The 13,120-nt window shown below is 39.7% G+C and overlaps 1 protein-coding gene across 4 annotated transcripts in view; it reads left to right on the top strand.

Annotated features, from left to right (window-relative positions):
• Nucleotides 1–312: 312 nt before the first annotated feature.
• Nucleotides 313–13,120, top strand: part of MTMR1 (myotubularin related protein 1) — a 38,779-nt gene continuing 25,971 nt past the window's right edge. Inside the window, exons 1-10 of one of the 4 annotated variants that reach the window (XM_032196180.1) lie at nt 313–389; nt 2,704–2,809; nt 5,993–6,016; nt 8,244–8,294; nt 9,639–9,714; nt 10,586–10,680; nt 10,897–11,004; nt 11,413–11,514; nt 12,227–12,310; nt 12,960–13,109. In XM_032196180.1, the coding sequence (XP_032052071.1) occupies nt 9,669–9,714; nt 10,586–10,680; nt 10,897–11,004; nt 11,413–11,514; nt 12,227–12,310; nt 12,960–13,109 (585 nt within the window). In that variant the 5' untranslated portion in view covers nt 313–389; nt 2,704–2,809; nt 5,993–6,016; nt 8,244–8,294; nt 9,639–9,668. The remainder of the gene's footprint in view (nt 390–2,703; nt 2,810–5,992; nt 6,017–8,243; nt 8,295–9,638; nt 9,715–10,585; nt 10,681–10,896; nt 11,005–11,412; nt 11,515–12,226; nt 12,311–12,959; nt 13,110–13,120) is intronic. The other 3 variants (XM_032196181.1, XM_032196183.1, XM_032196184.1) reach the window with 3 other exon arrangements.

Genomic DNA, 13,120 nt, shown 5'->3' with positions numbered 1-13,120 from the left:
GCCTCAAGCCGCCGTTTAATTGCCTCTCTGTGTGTGTTTGTGTGTGTGTGAGGGGGGAGGCAGCCGGGGCTCCCCTCTCCCTCAGCCCCTCCGCCTCCCTCCTTCCCCCGCCACACGGGGCCGCTGCCCGCCCTGCCGGCGCCGCGGAGGCCTGTGGGTAAGCCCCGCCGCCCGCTGACAGCTCTCGGCCGCCGCCGGGGCCCGAGCGGGGCCGGGCTGAGGCGGCAGGGCCGGGCCGGGCCGGGCGCCATGGAGCGGGCGGCGGCGGCCGGGCCGCCGGGGGAGGGCGGCGGCGTGGTGAGGGGCCGCGCCGGGCGGCCGGGGGTGGCGGCGGCGGCGGCAGCAGCGGGGGCCGGGTCGCGGCAGGCCAGCACCGAGACGCTGGACAGGTGAGAGGGGACCGGGAGGGGGGGGGGACCGGGGCCGGTCCCGGCGCTGCAATCCGGCACAAATCGGCGGCCGCCGGGTTTCCTGCCTGCGGTCGCGAGCTGCTGGCTCCGGGCGGCGGGCCTGCAGGATTTGGGGTTTTTTGGGGGAACTGCGTAACTTCTGGTCCGGGCGGAGGCGGATGAGGCAGCTCGCGCCGTTCGTGCCGCGCTGGTGGTGTTTTCAGGGCGGAAGGCGGGTGTGGGGGTGCCCCGCTGCCCTGCGCCACAGCCCGGCACTCGGAGACAGGCTCACTAGCCTAAAATCCTTAAACGAGCTGAAACTTCACTTACACGAAGGAAAGGGAAACAGCGCTGGGTTTAGGAACTGGTGCCAGGCTCCACGTTTACAGGCTTTTCCCTTGGGAGAAACCGGGAGTTTTACATCCCCCTAGCAGAGGTGGGAATCAAAGGCCCGTTACCCATCACCAGCATTTACATCTCTCTATTCCTTCCTCTGGAGCTTTCATACCTCAATTTTCATTTTTTATTTTATTTTTTTTTTCCTCCTGATCCTGCTGGACCCTAGAAGGTTACACTGATGGTACATCACATAATTTATTTGCCGGTGTGGCTGCAGCAGGCTAAGGTGCTGTGCATGACCTGGGAGGGAGCAAAACGCGCTGGGGTGCTCCCCGCTGCACAGGGCAGTGCTCAGGCTGCGATCTGCGCCCTCCGATACACTGAGACGTGCTGGGCCTCGGAGGTGTGCCTGTGCACATGTTTGTTTCCCTCCTGGCATGAAGTTTGTTGATCTAGTGATTCCCCAGGAGAGATAAGCCAAAGGGAAATAAATCCTTTTCTTAATTAGTTATTTGGAAACAAACTTAGGCAAACCCTAAAGAGATGTACTGGAAATCAAGAGACGTGAGGGTAGGTGAAATAAATGAGCTCAGGAAAGGATTACTGTAGATTTCTAGCTCATTCCCTGTTTTGCAAAATGTAGGTGAAAGTTTCTCTAAGTGCCCTAACACAAGGGTTAGAGTTTATTCCATGTTCAAGCAGGAATATCATGGATGTCTTACTTGCAAATTAGCGTTTTGTGACCTGGTACTGTGTAGAGTTTTGCAGGTGGGGAGAAAGCTGCCAAAGTGTGTCAGCAAAGTTTCTAACTTCATGCCTGAGAAACCTTTGTGCTGGCTGCCTGCCCCTACCTAGACTAGCACAGTTAGCGTGAAGAAAGACCTCTAGTTAAGTAGCAATTTGTCATCATCTGCCGTTATCCCGCCCTCTTAACATCCCGGTTGTACCTGTTCTGTGCTGGCTGTGTGCACATAGTGATTCACTTCATTCTCATGGGATACACACAGAATCCCAAGCTAATTTGTGAATGAATTTTAAAAACGAATTGAAATATTCTGTTTATGTTTGACTTCCGAATAAGCGTTAAATCTGCACAAGCGCCTAGCTAAACTGTTTGAAGGAACAGCAGTTATCCAATGCATGAGCTGAGCCTGCGTGCCGCTGGCGTTCCCGGCTTCTCATCAGATAATGGCACGGTTTGAAGCAGATCTGGTGCACTTCACGGGGCTGGCAACCAACTCATAATTGCTCTTCACTGTCAATGCTGTGTTACTTGTAAGCTGTGCTAGCTCAGGCAACTGCTCTAAAATGCATCATCTCTGATTCAGTGCAGTTCTGCTGTTCAGATTTGTTGTCTTCAGGGTTCTTCTAAACAGCCCATGCTGCAGAATTCATTGCTGTGGCATGGGAAGGCCAGTTGTGAACGTTATTCAGAGATTATTTTATGAATAGAAAAAAAAAGTAGTTAATAGAAGCTACTCTTTAGAAAACATACATTTTCTATTTTTAATATTAGTATAGAATACAATATGACAGTAGTACATGTTTTTAAATGCTAACATAGAGGGATTTTCCTATAGAAAATCCATAGAGGATTTACTGAATAATCAGGAAATAAAGAAAGTATAAGGTGTTTTCTGTTACTTGATCAAATCCATTCCATGGATGGTGTTAAGAAAAACATGGGTGAATGTTGAAGAAATTACACTGGATAATGAAACCAACATTTCTGTAAGCTCCCGGGTCCCTAAGCACACTTTTGACCTTTTGACAGCACTACATCTCTGATAAGATCCACTGAAATTCTTCTCCCTGAGTGGTTCAATGAAATAATTGCATTCTGTTCACAAGAACAATTTTTGTAATGTTAATGATCATTTATGGCCTCCTTTTGCATATGTGCTCAGTGGCTATGCAGTTTTCAATGTACATCTTGAATTACTGCTGAATAATTTCAAATCTTCTGTTCTTGTAGCCCTACTGGATCACACGTTGAATGGTGCAAACAGCTAATTGCTGCAACGATTTCTAGTCAGATTTCTGGGTCAGTCCCTCCAGAAGGCGTGTCCAGAGACTACAGGGTAAGTGACTTGAGGGATGCATTGGTTTGGTTGAGATAAGAGTGAATGATCAGGAAAGTCCTTGCTACCTATTTATCAGGTGGTAAGTACTTAAGTGGTCTCTGAATGTGTCGTAACTAGAGACATCTCATTTTGCACCGGCATCTTTTGAGTCTGTTCTGTGAGTAGTGGCATTGAAGTCTATAGGAAAATCAAAAGTCAATGTTTTAAATAAAAAGCCAAAAGTGAGTTGTCTTTCCTCTTGATTACTACATCAAAAAAACCCTGGTAAAGTAGATTAATAATTACAGGTTGAAATTGCTTCTAGTGTCATCTGGAGTACAAAATTGAGCTCTTCAGATTTCACAAAAAAAATAAAAAGCATATGTCATTGTTACTGTGCAAAGAACATAAATAATAATCATTTTGCATGGGGTTTCACCAGACGGAGAGAAATTAATGTCAAACAAAACAAAATCACTTGTTTTGTTCCCTCCCGGCAACATTTTTGTCATTAAAGTAGCGATTGCATGGTATGCTTTACCTAGGTTTCATTACGCTTTTCATCCCCTATTTTGTGCTCATTTGCTGTTTCCAGTACGCCGACAGCCAGCTGAACTATCAAGAGTTGAGCAAGCCATCTAGAGTAGAGCATACTCAGTTTTCATCGTCTGATAAATTTACAAGTCACCCATGTGTCAAGTCCCCTTAAGAAAGGCAGGCTGTTGCTCTCTAGATCTGAGTCCTCTCAGATCCTTTTTCTTCCTGGATTTGAAAGAATTTTACGTTCTTTATGCAAAATGGCCAAATGAATATTTTACCTTTCTTGTTCTTAACTAGATTTTAAATTATTTACTAATAAGCTCTGCGATTGAAGTCTGTTGTCTGGAAACAGCGTATTTTAGCTTCTGTGACTGCAGGTCAGATTCACCCCAAGCCTGAAGATGAATCTACAAAACGTTTTTGATCGTAGTCTGTTTAGAAATTCACCTCACAGAGTTTCACATCATTGGCACAGTCAGCAGCTTATCCTCATAAAAAAGGGCAGCTCTTCCCTACTATGGCAGCTGAATTGCAAATGCTTACTTGAGGTCAAGGCTAACATCTTTGATAAAACGTTGTGGGAAACCTTGCATTACAGCTGTCGATGTTGTATTTGCCCTGTAGATCAAGGACTTCATTTTAGTAAAATCCAAGTGTGTAAGCTTGGTGCTCAGTTTGTCTCTGAGTTGTATGACAACTCTCCAGAGTACAGAGCGCTATTTTATTCTTAGTAACCTCGTTCTCTATTCCAAAGTCATCTTGGATATTACTTATGAGGAATAAGTCTTTTGAGGCCTAATTAGAAGTGTTTAACTCTGCTTTGTTCTCTGTTTCTTAGAAATAAAAAAATTAAGCCTTACAGTATTCAGAATTGTGGAAAAATTGTATTTGCCATCACGTGATTGTGATTTGAACTCCCGTATTTGTATATAACATCATGTAATTTTTTTAACCTAGAACTTCTTTATTTGAATTCAGAACCAGTATCCTGTGGAGAGATGTCTAGGAAAGGGTTTCCTTTGCACTTAGCTTCTGTGCAAGAAGTTGAGTGGTGCTGCCAGTTGCTTAGTCAGGACCACAAACACGCTGGGTTTGCGTAGTTCCAGAATGACAATTCAGTGCTGCACGTGCAGTATTCAGAAATGAACACAAGTTCAATATTTTGGAAAGATGTGGTTGAAGTTGGCATGTGTGTAAGTGAAGAAAAATATGCACGGGCTAAAACTAAGGAAAATATAGAAAGTTTATTTAGAAAGTTTACTGCCCAGATGTTAGACCTTCAAGGGTTTCACTTATTGAACAGTTTTCTTCCTTAGTGAGGATGGTTAATTATGCTGACCAATTCTGATTTGCATATGACTTTATATAACATTGAGACTCTGCTTGATTTTGCCTGTGATTTAAGTAATCTGGCCAGATGTGTGTAGCACCTTTTGGCATGTTTTTCATGTGCCAAACCAAAGCTTTTGGTTTTTGTGGTGTCTTACAACAATGGAAGGGCTTTTATTTTTGTCATTATAACACCAAAACCAATAGTGCCCAGCATTAGCAAGTGTTTCAACAAATTTATAGCGGTGATTCAAATTCTTTAAAATTAATCTGTATTTTGTTTCATATATGCACAAGTTCCTGGTACAGAAGTCAAACTTCATTATTGCCGTGGAGTTCCTGTGTAAAAAGATAATGAGTTTATAACTCAGTTTCCTTTCAGGCATCTTTCCCTTTTACTGCACACTGCTCCATTCCTTGGTTCTCTGTTACCTTTGGCTGCCTCACATCCTGCATTTAGAGTATTTTACAACTTAGAAACTTCAGATAGGGCTGGATGGTCCGTCTGCTGCTGGAACCGGCAAGGCTGTCCTGCTTTCTGCTGGATTTATCAGGAATTCTTGAGTTTATTTATTTTTTTTATTTTTTATTTTTATTATTTTTTATTATTTTTTTATTTTTTAATATTTCAATCAATATGTTTACACAGAGGTAAATACACAGATTCTTGTATCTACTGGTGGCTTCTGTGTTACTCATTCAAAATCAGTTTATCAAAATGTAATTTGGGGTGGGGGAAGCAGACAAATCAAACAGAAGCAAAGGGACTGTAAAGGAACTATCAAAACCAGAGGCTGCTGTGTATGCACGCTCTGCCTGGAGAAAAGCCATAAGGGAGGGGGTGCATATAAACGAAAATCACCTTGGTTGCAGTAGCTGAGTGTAAACACGCTTATAAATAAGTTGAGAAGAGCTGGATGTCTTTGTTTTGCCATTTTAATCTAAAATTTAATTTGGATGGTATGTTTCATAGCCATTATTGCAGGCTTATGGTCTACCTCCTAGAAGGCTTGCCAGGCTCTTTCTTCTCCTTTCACAACAGCACGTTGTAACTGGATAAAAGGGTGATTAGAAATACGTTTTTCAAAGGAGTTTGGCATTTGTTTCATCGCTAAAATGAAGCAGCTAGGTTGTTTTCAGAGCAAGGCAGTTTTGCAGATGGGAGCTACTGGATCCACGTAGGGTTTTTTGGGTTTTTGTTTTTTCAAAATCCACCTGTAATTAATATGCTTGGAAGTAGAGTTCTTCTGGAAATCCTATGAAGTAAGATACAGTATCTTTGACAATCAAAACCCTGTTTTGTTGGATAACATTTTGTATTTTAACTAACAGGTGTTCAGGAGGCCTGACATACGGGTAAGATTCCCCTTGGCTAGCAGTAAGACGGCCTCCTACCTGTTTGTCTTTTGTGCTGTGTGAGATCTTGTTGTGTCAAGCCTTCTTCTTTACTTCATTAATGTTTTTTATGAAGCAGTCAGACCGTTTTGCTACGCAATGCAACAGCTTCTTTGCCATAGAAATGCTTTATACATGTTACTGTGTTTTCATGAGCAATAAAAGTCGATGTGTAAGAGAGCAGTATATTTAAATGATGTTATGAATGTGCAATACTAACTCCAGTTTTATCACATTAATTTTGACAAAATGGATGCTTGCAACTGAGGCTTACATGCTTCGGACTACAGAGCACTGTATTAGCAACTCTAATGTGTTACCTGTGCTGAAGAATATTAATGGTTAAAAGCGTTACGTCTTTCTCTGTCCTCTTTAAATAAGATTCAGATTCATGCTTGCCTTTGTACGTGTTTTACCTTAATTGCTACAGCCCTGTAGAAGAATTAGAAGTTAGGTTTGAAGTCGGACGCTAGTGCAATGACCTACATCTTTTTATCTCTTTAATGATAATTTTGGGACCAAGTCTTGCCCATTCCTCATTGGAAATAAATAAAAAAAAAAAAAAAAAAAAAAAAAAAAAAAAAAAAAGCATGCCTTGTTTTCTTGTCCCTCTCTCTTAGAAACATTTATGGAGTGAGAAATGATCTGGACAGTGTTCTGACATTGTTCATGAAATGTGTCTAACGCCTTTATTCACACAAAGAGCTCTTGTTCAGTTGCACACCAAGAGATGAAGTCTGAATGATTTCTTTTTCTCATCTGTTGTTTACATATTTGGAAATGATGTGTTTAGGCCAGTCGTACACATCCAAGTTGATCTTTTTTTTTTTTTTTTCTTTGCTTGGAATAGAAGGCTCTTGAAATATTTGGCATGGGATGAGTAACAGAAATTGATTGTTTTCCTTCAGTTTTTCGTAGCTCTTTGTAAAGGCTTTGATCTTTGAATGATCTTCTGTGCTTCTCTTTCTTTCATTTATTTAAAATATTTTGGTGTTTTTGCTGGTCCTTCTAGTTTTCTCTCAGGGATCATGATATCTACTGTAATTTCAGAAACAACATTTTTATGTTTGGAACTTAAGCAATTTCAATTTAACAGAATTCCATCAAGACCTAAATATTAGTAGTCCTTTATAATTCAAAATATTCTTTTATTAATTAAAACTTTTTAAACAGATGTAGAGTCCAAATTATCTGAAGCTATCTGAAGTCCTTCTTTCTTTTTGGGGGGTTCTGTAAAAATACTGTTAAAAGAAAAATTGATTTCAGCAAACAGTTTTAAATTTAGACTGAAATCTGGATTTTCAACCTATCAAATGAGAAGTTCTTTGTATGTGGATGGGGAATACTGGGATGTCATGAATACAACTTCTCTCTAGTTGATACAGAAAGAAGATAAAAAGAACAATTTTGGCTGAATGTATTAAAACAATTCCTTCGTTTGACCCAATGACATTTTTGCTTCTACTTGGAGTGCATAGGGACATAATGTTTATTAAACAGATCTAACAAATATTCAGGATTTGCTACCAATGCAATTGCAAAAAGAAATGCAAAAATGTGAGTAATCATATTTTGCCACGAGGAATAATTTTAAGTTCTCTAAAGTTACTGACAAGCAGCAACACAGAAGTTGCTGGAAAAATGCGTGAAACCATAAAACTGAAAGTTCAATTCAGACGTGGTTTACCCAGTAGAGCATTGTTCAAATTGTCTAAATACTTCTATCTGACATTGAGCTATTTTTTCCTTGAAAGATTGCATGACTTTTCCCCTAATGCTACCATTGCAAGCTGTACTCAATTTCTTCTATTTATAAGCATGTGGCATACCTTGAATTCATTTTCTTCGCTATGGAGTTGCTTGTCTTAAAAAGGCAGTACATACTTTTTGTGCCTGTGTACCAGCATGGACTCTTTGTGCAAAAGGGAGTCATTTTTAATTTTGTGTTGTGCAAATAACGTTAAATGGATGGTCCCGAGAGCTTGGCATCATTGTGTGGAAAGTAGTTTGTGCCAGGAGTGGGAGCATTTGCAGGGCAAAAGTGGAGTTAAAGTATATGCTGTCTCTTTAAGGAAGAAAATAAAAAAAGGGGAAACCAAAAAAGAAAAGATTCTGTCCTTTCACCTGTTGTCTGCATGTTTTTTCTCGTTACTTCTCTCTTACCCTACTGCTGCCTCATGCTATGCAGGAGATTCAGGATGGACACAATGGCTATCATTCTGAAGGAGAAGCTGATCAGGTGGCAAGTTCTACTCCTCTTCCCTTCATTAACTGTGTAGCACAGTGCTGTATGCTAGTACGGTCCATAGAAACCTCATATTTCTCATTTCAGAGAACCAACAGAAAGCATTTAGCGTGTTAACTGGTTCTGTGCTAGGTAGGGCTTCCATCTGATGTGGTGTAGCCCAGCTGTCATGCTGCACTTCAGGCCCCATGGGCAGAGCACACCCACCCACCCACCCAAGTCTGTAAGCGTTGGCTGGTTCTCTGCATGTCGTCATCGTTTGTCATCAGGTGCTGATATCAAAGTCTGCTACTACCCAGGAAAATACAAAACCGAAGACCAATTTAAATGTTTTTGGAAGTTACCTAATGAGGGCTTGCATTTTATTTTTGAGGTAGGCAGATCCTACCAATTATTTGTATGTTGATCAGAGCTGTAATACAAGGCAAGACTATGTTTACTGTAAAGTAGACCATTATATTTATTCTTCCTTCATGATGTACAAAATTGAAACCTTACTTTCTCATCATGTTGACCTGAAAGAAGTGTTTTTCTCATATGGTCCTTAAAAGCCCCACAAACCTTTGTTTTCTTAATTAAAATCTTTAGTAAATCTCAGTTGCTAGCAAAGGACCTGAAGGATTAATCGTGTCTCATTCAGGAATCAAGCCAGTTAGCTAAATGAAAACTTAGGAATCTAGCCCTTGTGTTAAAATCACTGATTTTTCTTCTATATTTCATTACTGTGTTCTCAATCTGACCTTCTGGATCCAAAATTCCTGCAGTGGACCTCTTCCATAACTGTGGTACTCTCAGGAGGGTATTGATTCAGACAGAACCTGGTGGGGTGTTTCTGCCTCCTACTAAAAAATCAAAAGTAGAATTGCTAAATAAATAAAGCTTCTGCCATAAAAAGCTCTCCGATGAAAATATTCAATTACTGAATGTTCACCGTTAAGAATAGGAAACAGTTTAATATCAGCTTTAAAATGTTCTCAAGTACATTAAAAAAAAAAAAAAGAAAAAAGAAAAAAAAAAGAAAAATAATACCTGCTTTTAGCAAAAGACTAACAAATTATTAATTATAAATTTGAGCTGGTATTGTTTGTGGTTTTGTACGCTATCTGTAGCTCGCATGTGAAACTGTTGCATAAAAGCTTTGTTACTAATATGTTACTAACACCTATGTCTAATATTTATAATACCACATTCTGTGTTTTTAATACAGTTGTGCCTTATAAAAAAGATACACTTCTTGCATTCCCGTAATCTTGTAGTAAAAGCACTTTTTGCATCAAAATGTATCGATGTAGTACAGAGGGGAAGTGAGATTTACTCATGGGTTTGGGTTTCTGCCAGGCACTGCGGGATGGAAACAAACTAGCACAGATGGAAGAGGCTCCGCTTTTTCCTGGAGAATCCATCAAAGTTATTGGTAAGCATACTACTGAGTACCACGTTGAATACTATTAATTCCCTAGTCTGTTTATTTAAAAATAGACTATTATTTCCTTTTGACTTTTGTTGTTTCAATGTAATGCTAGTTTGGATTTGCAGATTTGATGGGAATTTCTTTTCTTTGTCTTTTAAATCCAAATGTAGACCTGAAAGAGTAACCGGATGATTGCTCTGTATAGATAAATCATTTTATGTCAGGAGTTAGTTTGTTCCATGGGGCTGGATGAGGTTGTATTTCTGTTTGGGGCTGCTGAGGATGCTGCGTAGATAGAACAGTTTTAAATTGTGAGAACAAAGAACATGAAGTTATATAAAACTTCATTTCCAGTTTTTAGTTGGATTTATTTCACTTTGGCCTATGATGGCAAGCTCTGTTTTAGCAGTGCAGTTCTTGCCTAGAAAAGAATGTGTGTTCTTTCAAATAAAAGCATAAATGAAGTTATGAGCGTGACACTGACCGACTCTGAGGTCAGTTGCATACTCTTCAGTAATTACTATTTGCATGCTCTCTCTCTGAGGTGAGTGTGGGTGCTTTACACCTCTGCACAGGGACCAGGGCTGCCTGCAGCTAAGAATACCAGCAGGGTGCCAGACTTCTTGTTACCTGTTTGCCCTTAGAGCAGGGCATGCTCTCCGAGCACAGCCCTAGTTGCTCAGTAGGTGCTGAGCAGCATCTTGGATTTGGATTATTAAGAGCAGACTTTCTCCTCTTTCCTGCAGTTCAAGTATCAGAATCGTAAGGTATTACGGAACATCAAAAATCTTGCTATTTTTTTAAATGGAAGTAGATTTTTATGGAACAAATGTCTGTAATGATAAAATAAAGCTTTAATTGGTCTGTTTTTCAGCTAAAGATGTTATGTATATCTGTCCATTTATGGGAGCAGTCAGTGGTACGCTGACAGTGACGGACTTCAGAATGTACATCAAAAGTGTTGAAAGGGTAAGCCCTCACTATCTATCTGCATTTCCTTTCGGGTAGAAATATTGCTGAAGTAGATTTCAAAAGATGACAGGTTTGTTGTAAGTGAAGCATGATGTTCCACAGCAGTCTATTAAACAGAAATCGTAGTTGACCCTAATGAAACACACATGAATAATAAGAGGGTGTGTTCCTCTGGATGTAACAAGATTCATTTGTTTTATTCACAAATTTCAGGATCCACCTTTTGTTGTTGATGTTCCTCTTGGAGTGATAAGTAGAGTTGAAAAAATTGGAGTACAGAGCCATGGAGACAACTCATGTGGTATAGAAATAGTTTGCAAGGTATGACATGGTACAGATTTATTCATATTAAGGATTTTCATTTCACTTTTCTGTAAGAGGAATCTGCATGCACATTTGCTGTTTCTCTGTCTGCTCACTTCCCTGTATTTAAACCTTGCTTCATTTAGATAATGCATTTCAATTCCTCTTGTGATACTGTGTAATCTTCGATGCTTCTGCCTTTTGTCCCAAGAGTGAATTATTGTTGTGGTATCCAGCAACTCTAAAGACAACTGCAGTCATCTGATACAAACAGTTACAGAACTTTGTTCTGACATGGGTCCAGTGATGTCAGTGACTTAGTGTTATGTATATACTTTCCTTCAGTCATATTTCTTATAACTGCTATTTATTTTATTTTTTTTTTAATTTACCCTGGGGTAAAATACTGTGACATATTTTTGACAGGATATGAGAAATTTGCGGCTTGCCTATAAACAGGAAGAGCAGAACAGATTGGAGATTTTTGAAAACCTTGTAACACGTGCATTTCCCGTGTCTAATGGACTGGTAGGTCTTAGGATGTAGAGAAGGCTGTCTGGGTCTGTCCTATTCTTTGAAACTGTAAGTGGGGAAATACAAGAGTGGTATAACAAACATTAAAATATTGATAAATAAAATCTGTTACAGAGCAGGGAAGCTGCTCTGATCCTTTTTCCTTTGTTGCATCATAAAACATTATGCTATGTCTTGCTATCAGTGAAATTAGTGAATTTGTACATAACCATTGAGATGTAGATTTGCCTAATGTTGTTGATTAAGAATAAATATATGTATAGAGACTCTAATTTTCTGCAGCAGATAATTCAGTCTAGAAGGTCTGTATGAAACATAGGTACAACTAGTCGTGTTGTTAATTATCTGCGGAATGCTGTTTTGTGTGCTTGTGTGGGTAAGGAACTGGTTGGAAGGTAGGAGACCAGTTTTTTTTAACCAGTTCATCCTGGCCTTGCCTTTGATCTGTTCTATGATCATAGGCAAGTAACTTTAACTGTTTCCTTTCTTGATTTTGTTAATTGCATAGCATCTACTTGAAAGAAAAACTTGTCTTTTATTTACTTTTTAGCATAGTGTTGTCCATTCTTGACTCAAAGTCGTATGACTGCTGTTAAAGAGTTCTAGAAATGTTACATCTGAGATATTATAGGGGTCTGTGTTTTGGAGCTTACTGTGCTTACAGCCCATCAGATAGTAATGTAAGCCTTTGCTTTGTTGTCTTTAGCCTCTTTTTGCATTCAACTACAAAGAAAAGTTTGCTGTTAATGGATGGAAAGTATACGATCCAATGGCAGAATATAAGAGGCAGGTAAGTTACATCTACTTGGCATGTTACTTGTTTGTTTCTCCACCTTCCCCGAAGTCATTTCAACAACAGCAACAAAAAACTCAAAAGTTTTCATCTCTACACGCAGACACTGTCTAGATCTCATATTTAGGAAATACAGGGCAAGTGGCCTGACCGGGAGAGTGTTGAGTACCTGCTGAAGTTGGTGGACACAACATGTGCTGAATACTTCAGCAAATTGGTCTTTGTTAACATACATTCTTAAGTCCACCTTTTCTAAGTGCTGTTTTTAGAAAACATAGCCTCTATGAAAATTTGGTCTTGAATACACATCATTTAACAGAAGAGTAACCTTAGTTTCTCATTGTAAATCTGGTTTCCCAGCTGCAAAATTAGTTCATTATATGATCAGTTTTTACTTGAGTGTACAGTCTGTGTATGCAAAATAACCATTTGAAGTGGTTTTTAAGGTAATAGGAAAGTCTTCTGGTGTTTTGGTTTATGGTACAGTCTGAAGAGCTAAAGTTTGTAACTTGTTCGTACAAAAATGTGGGCACACTTTATTAAAAAAAAAAAAATAAAACATGTAGCATACCAAAATTTTCATCACCAAACCCAGATATGTAGAGGTCTAACCTGAAAAATACAAAGATGTTTTGTTTTCTTACAGGGCTTGCCTAATGAGAGTTGGAAAATATCCAAAATTAACAACACCTATGAGCTTTGTGATACATATCCTGCTGTTCTTGTTGTGCCAACCAGTGTAAAGGATGATGACCTCTCAAAAGTGGCAGCATTTAGAGCCAAAGGCAGAGTTCCAGTAAGTGAAAT

The sequence above is a fragment of the Aythya fuligula genome, chromosome 13 (genome assembly GCF_009819795.1).
Source record: "Aythya fuligula isolate bAytFul2 chromosome 13, bAytFul2.pri, whole genome shotgun sequence".
Lineage (NCBI taxonomy): Eukaryota > Metazoa > Chordata > Aves > Anseriformes > Anatidae > Aythya > Aythya fuligula.
The sequence above is the reverse complement of the archived record's forward strand: the minus strand, read 5'-3'. Positions and strand labels throughout refer to the sequence as shown.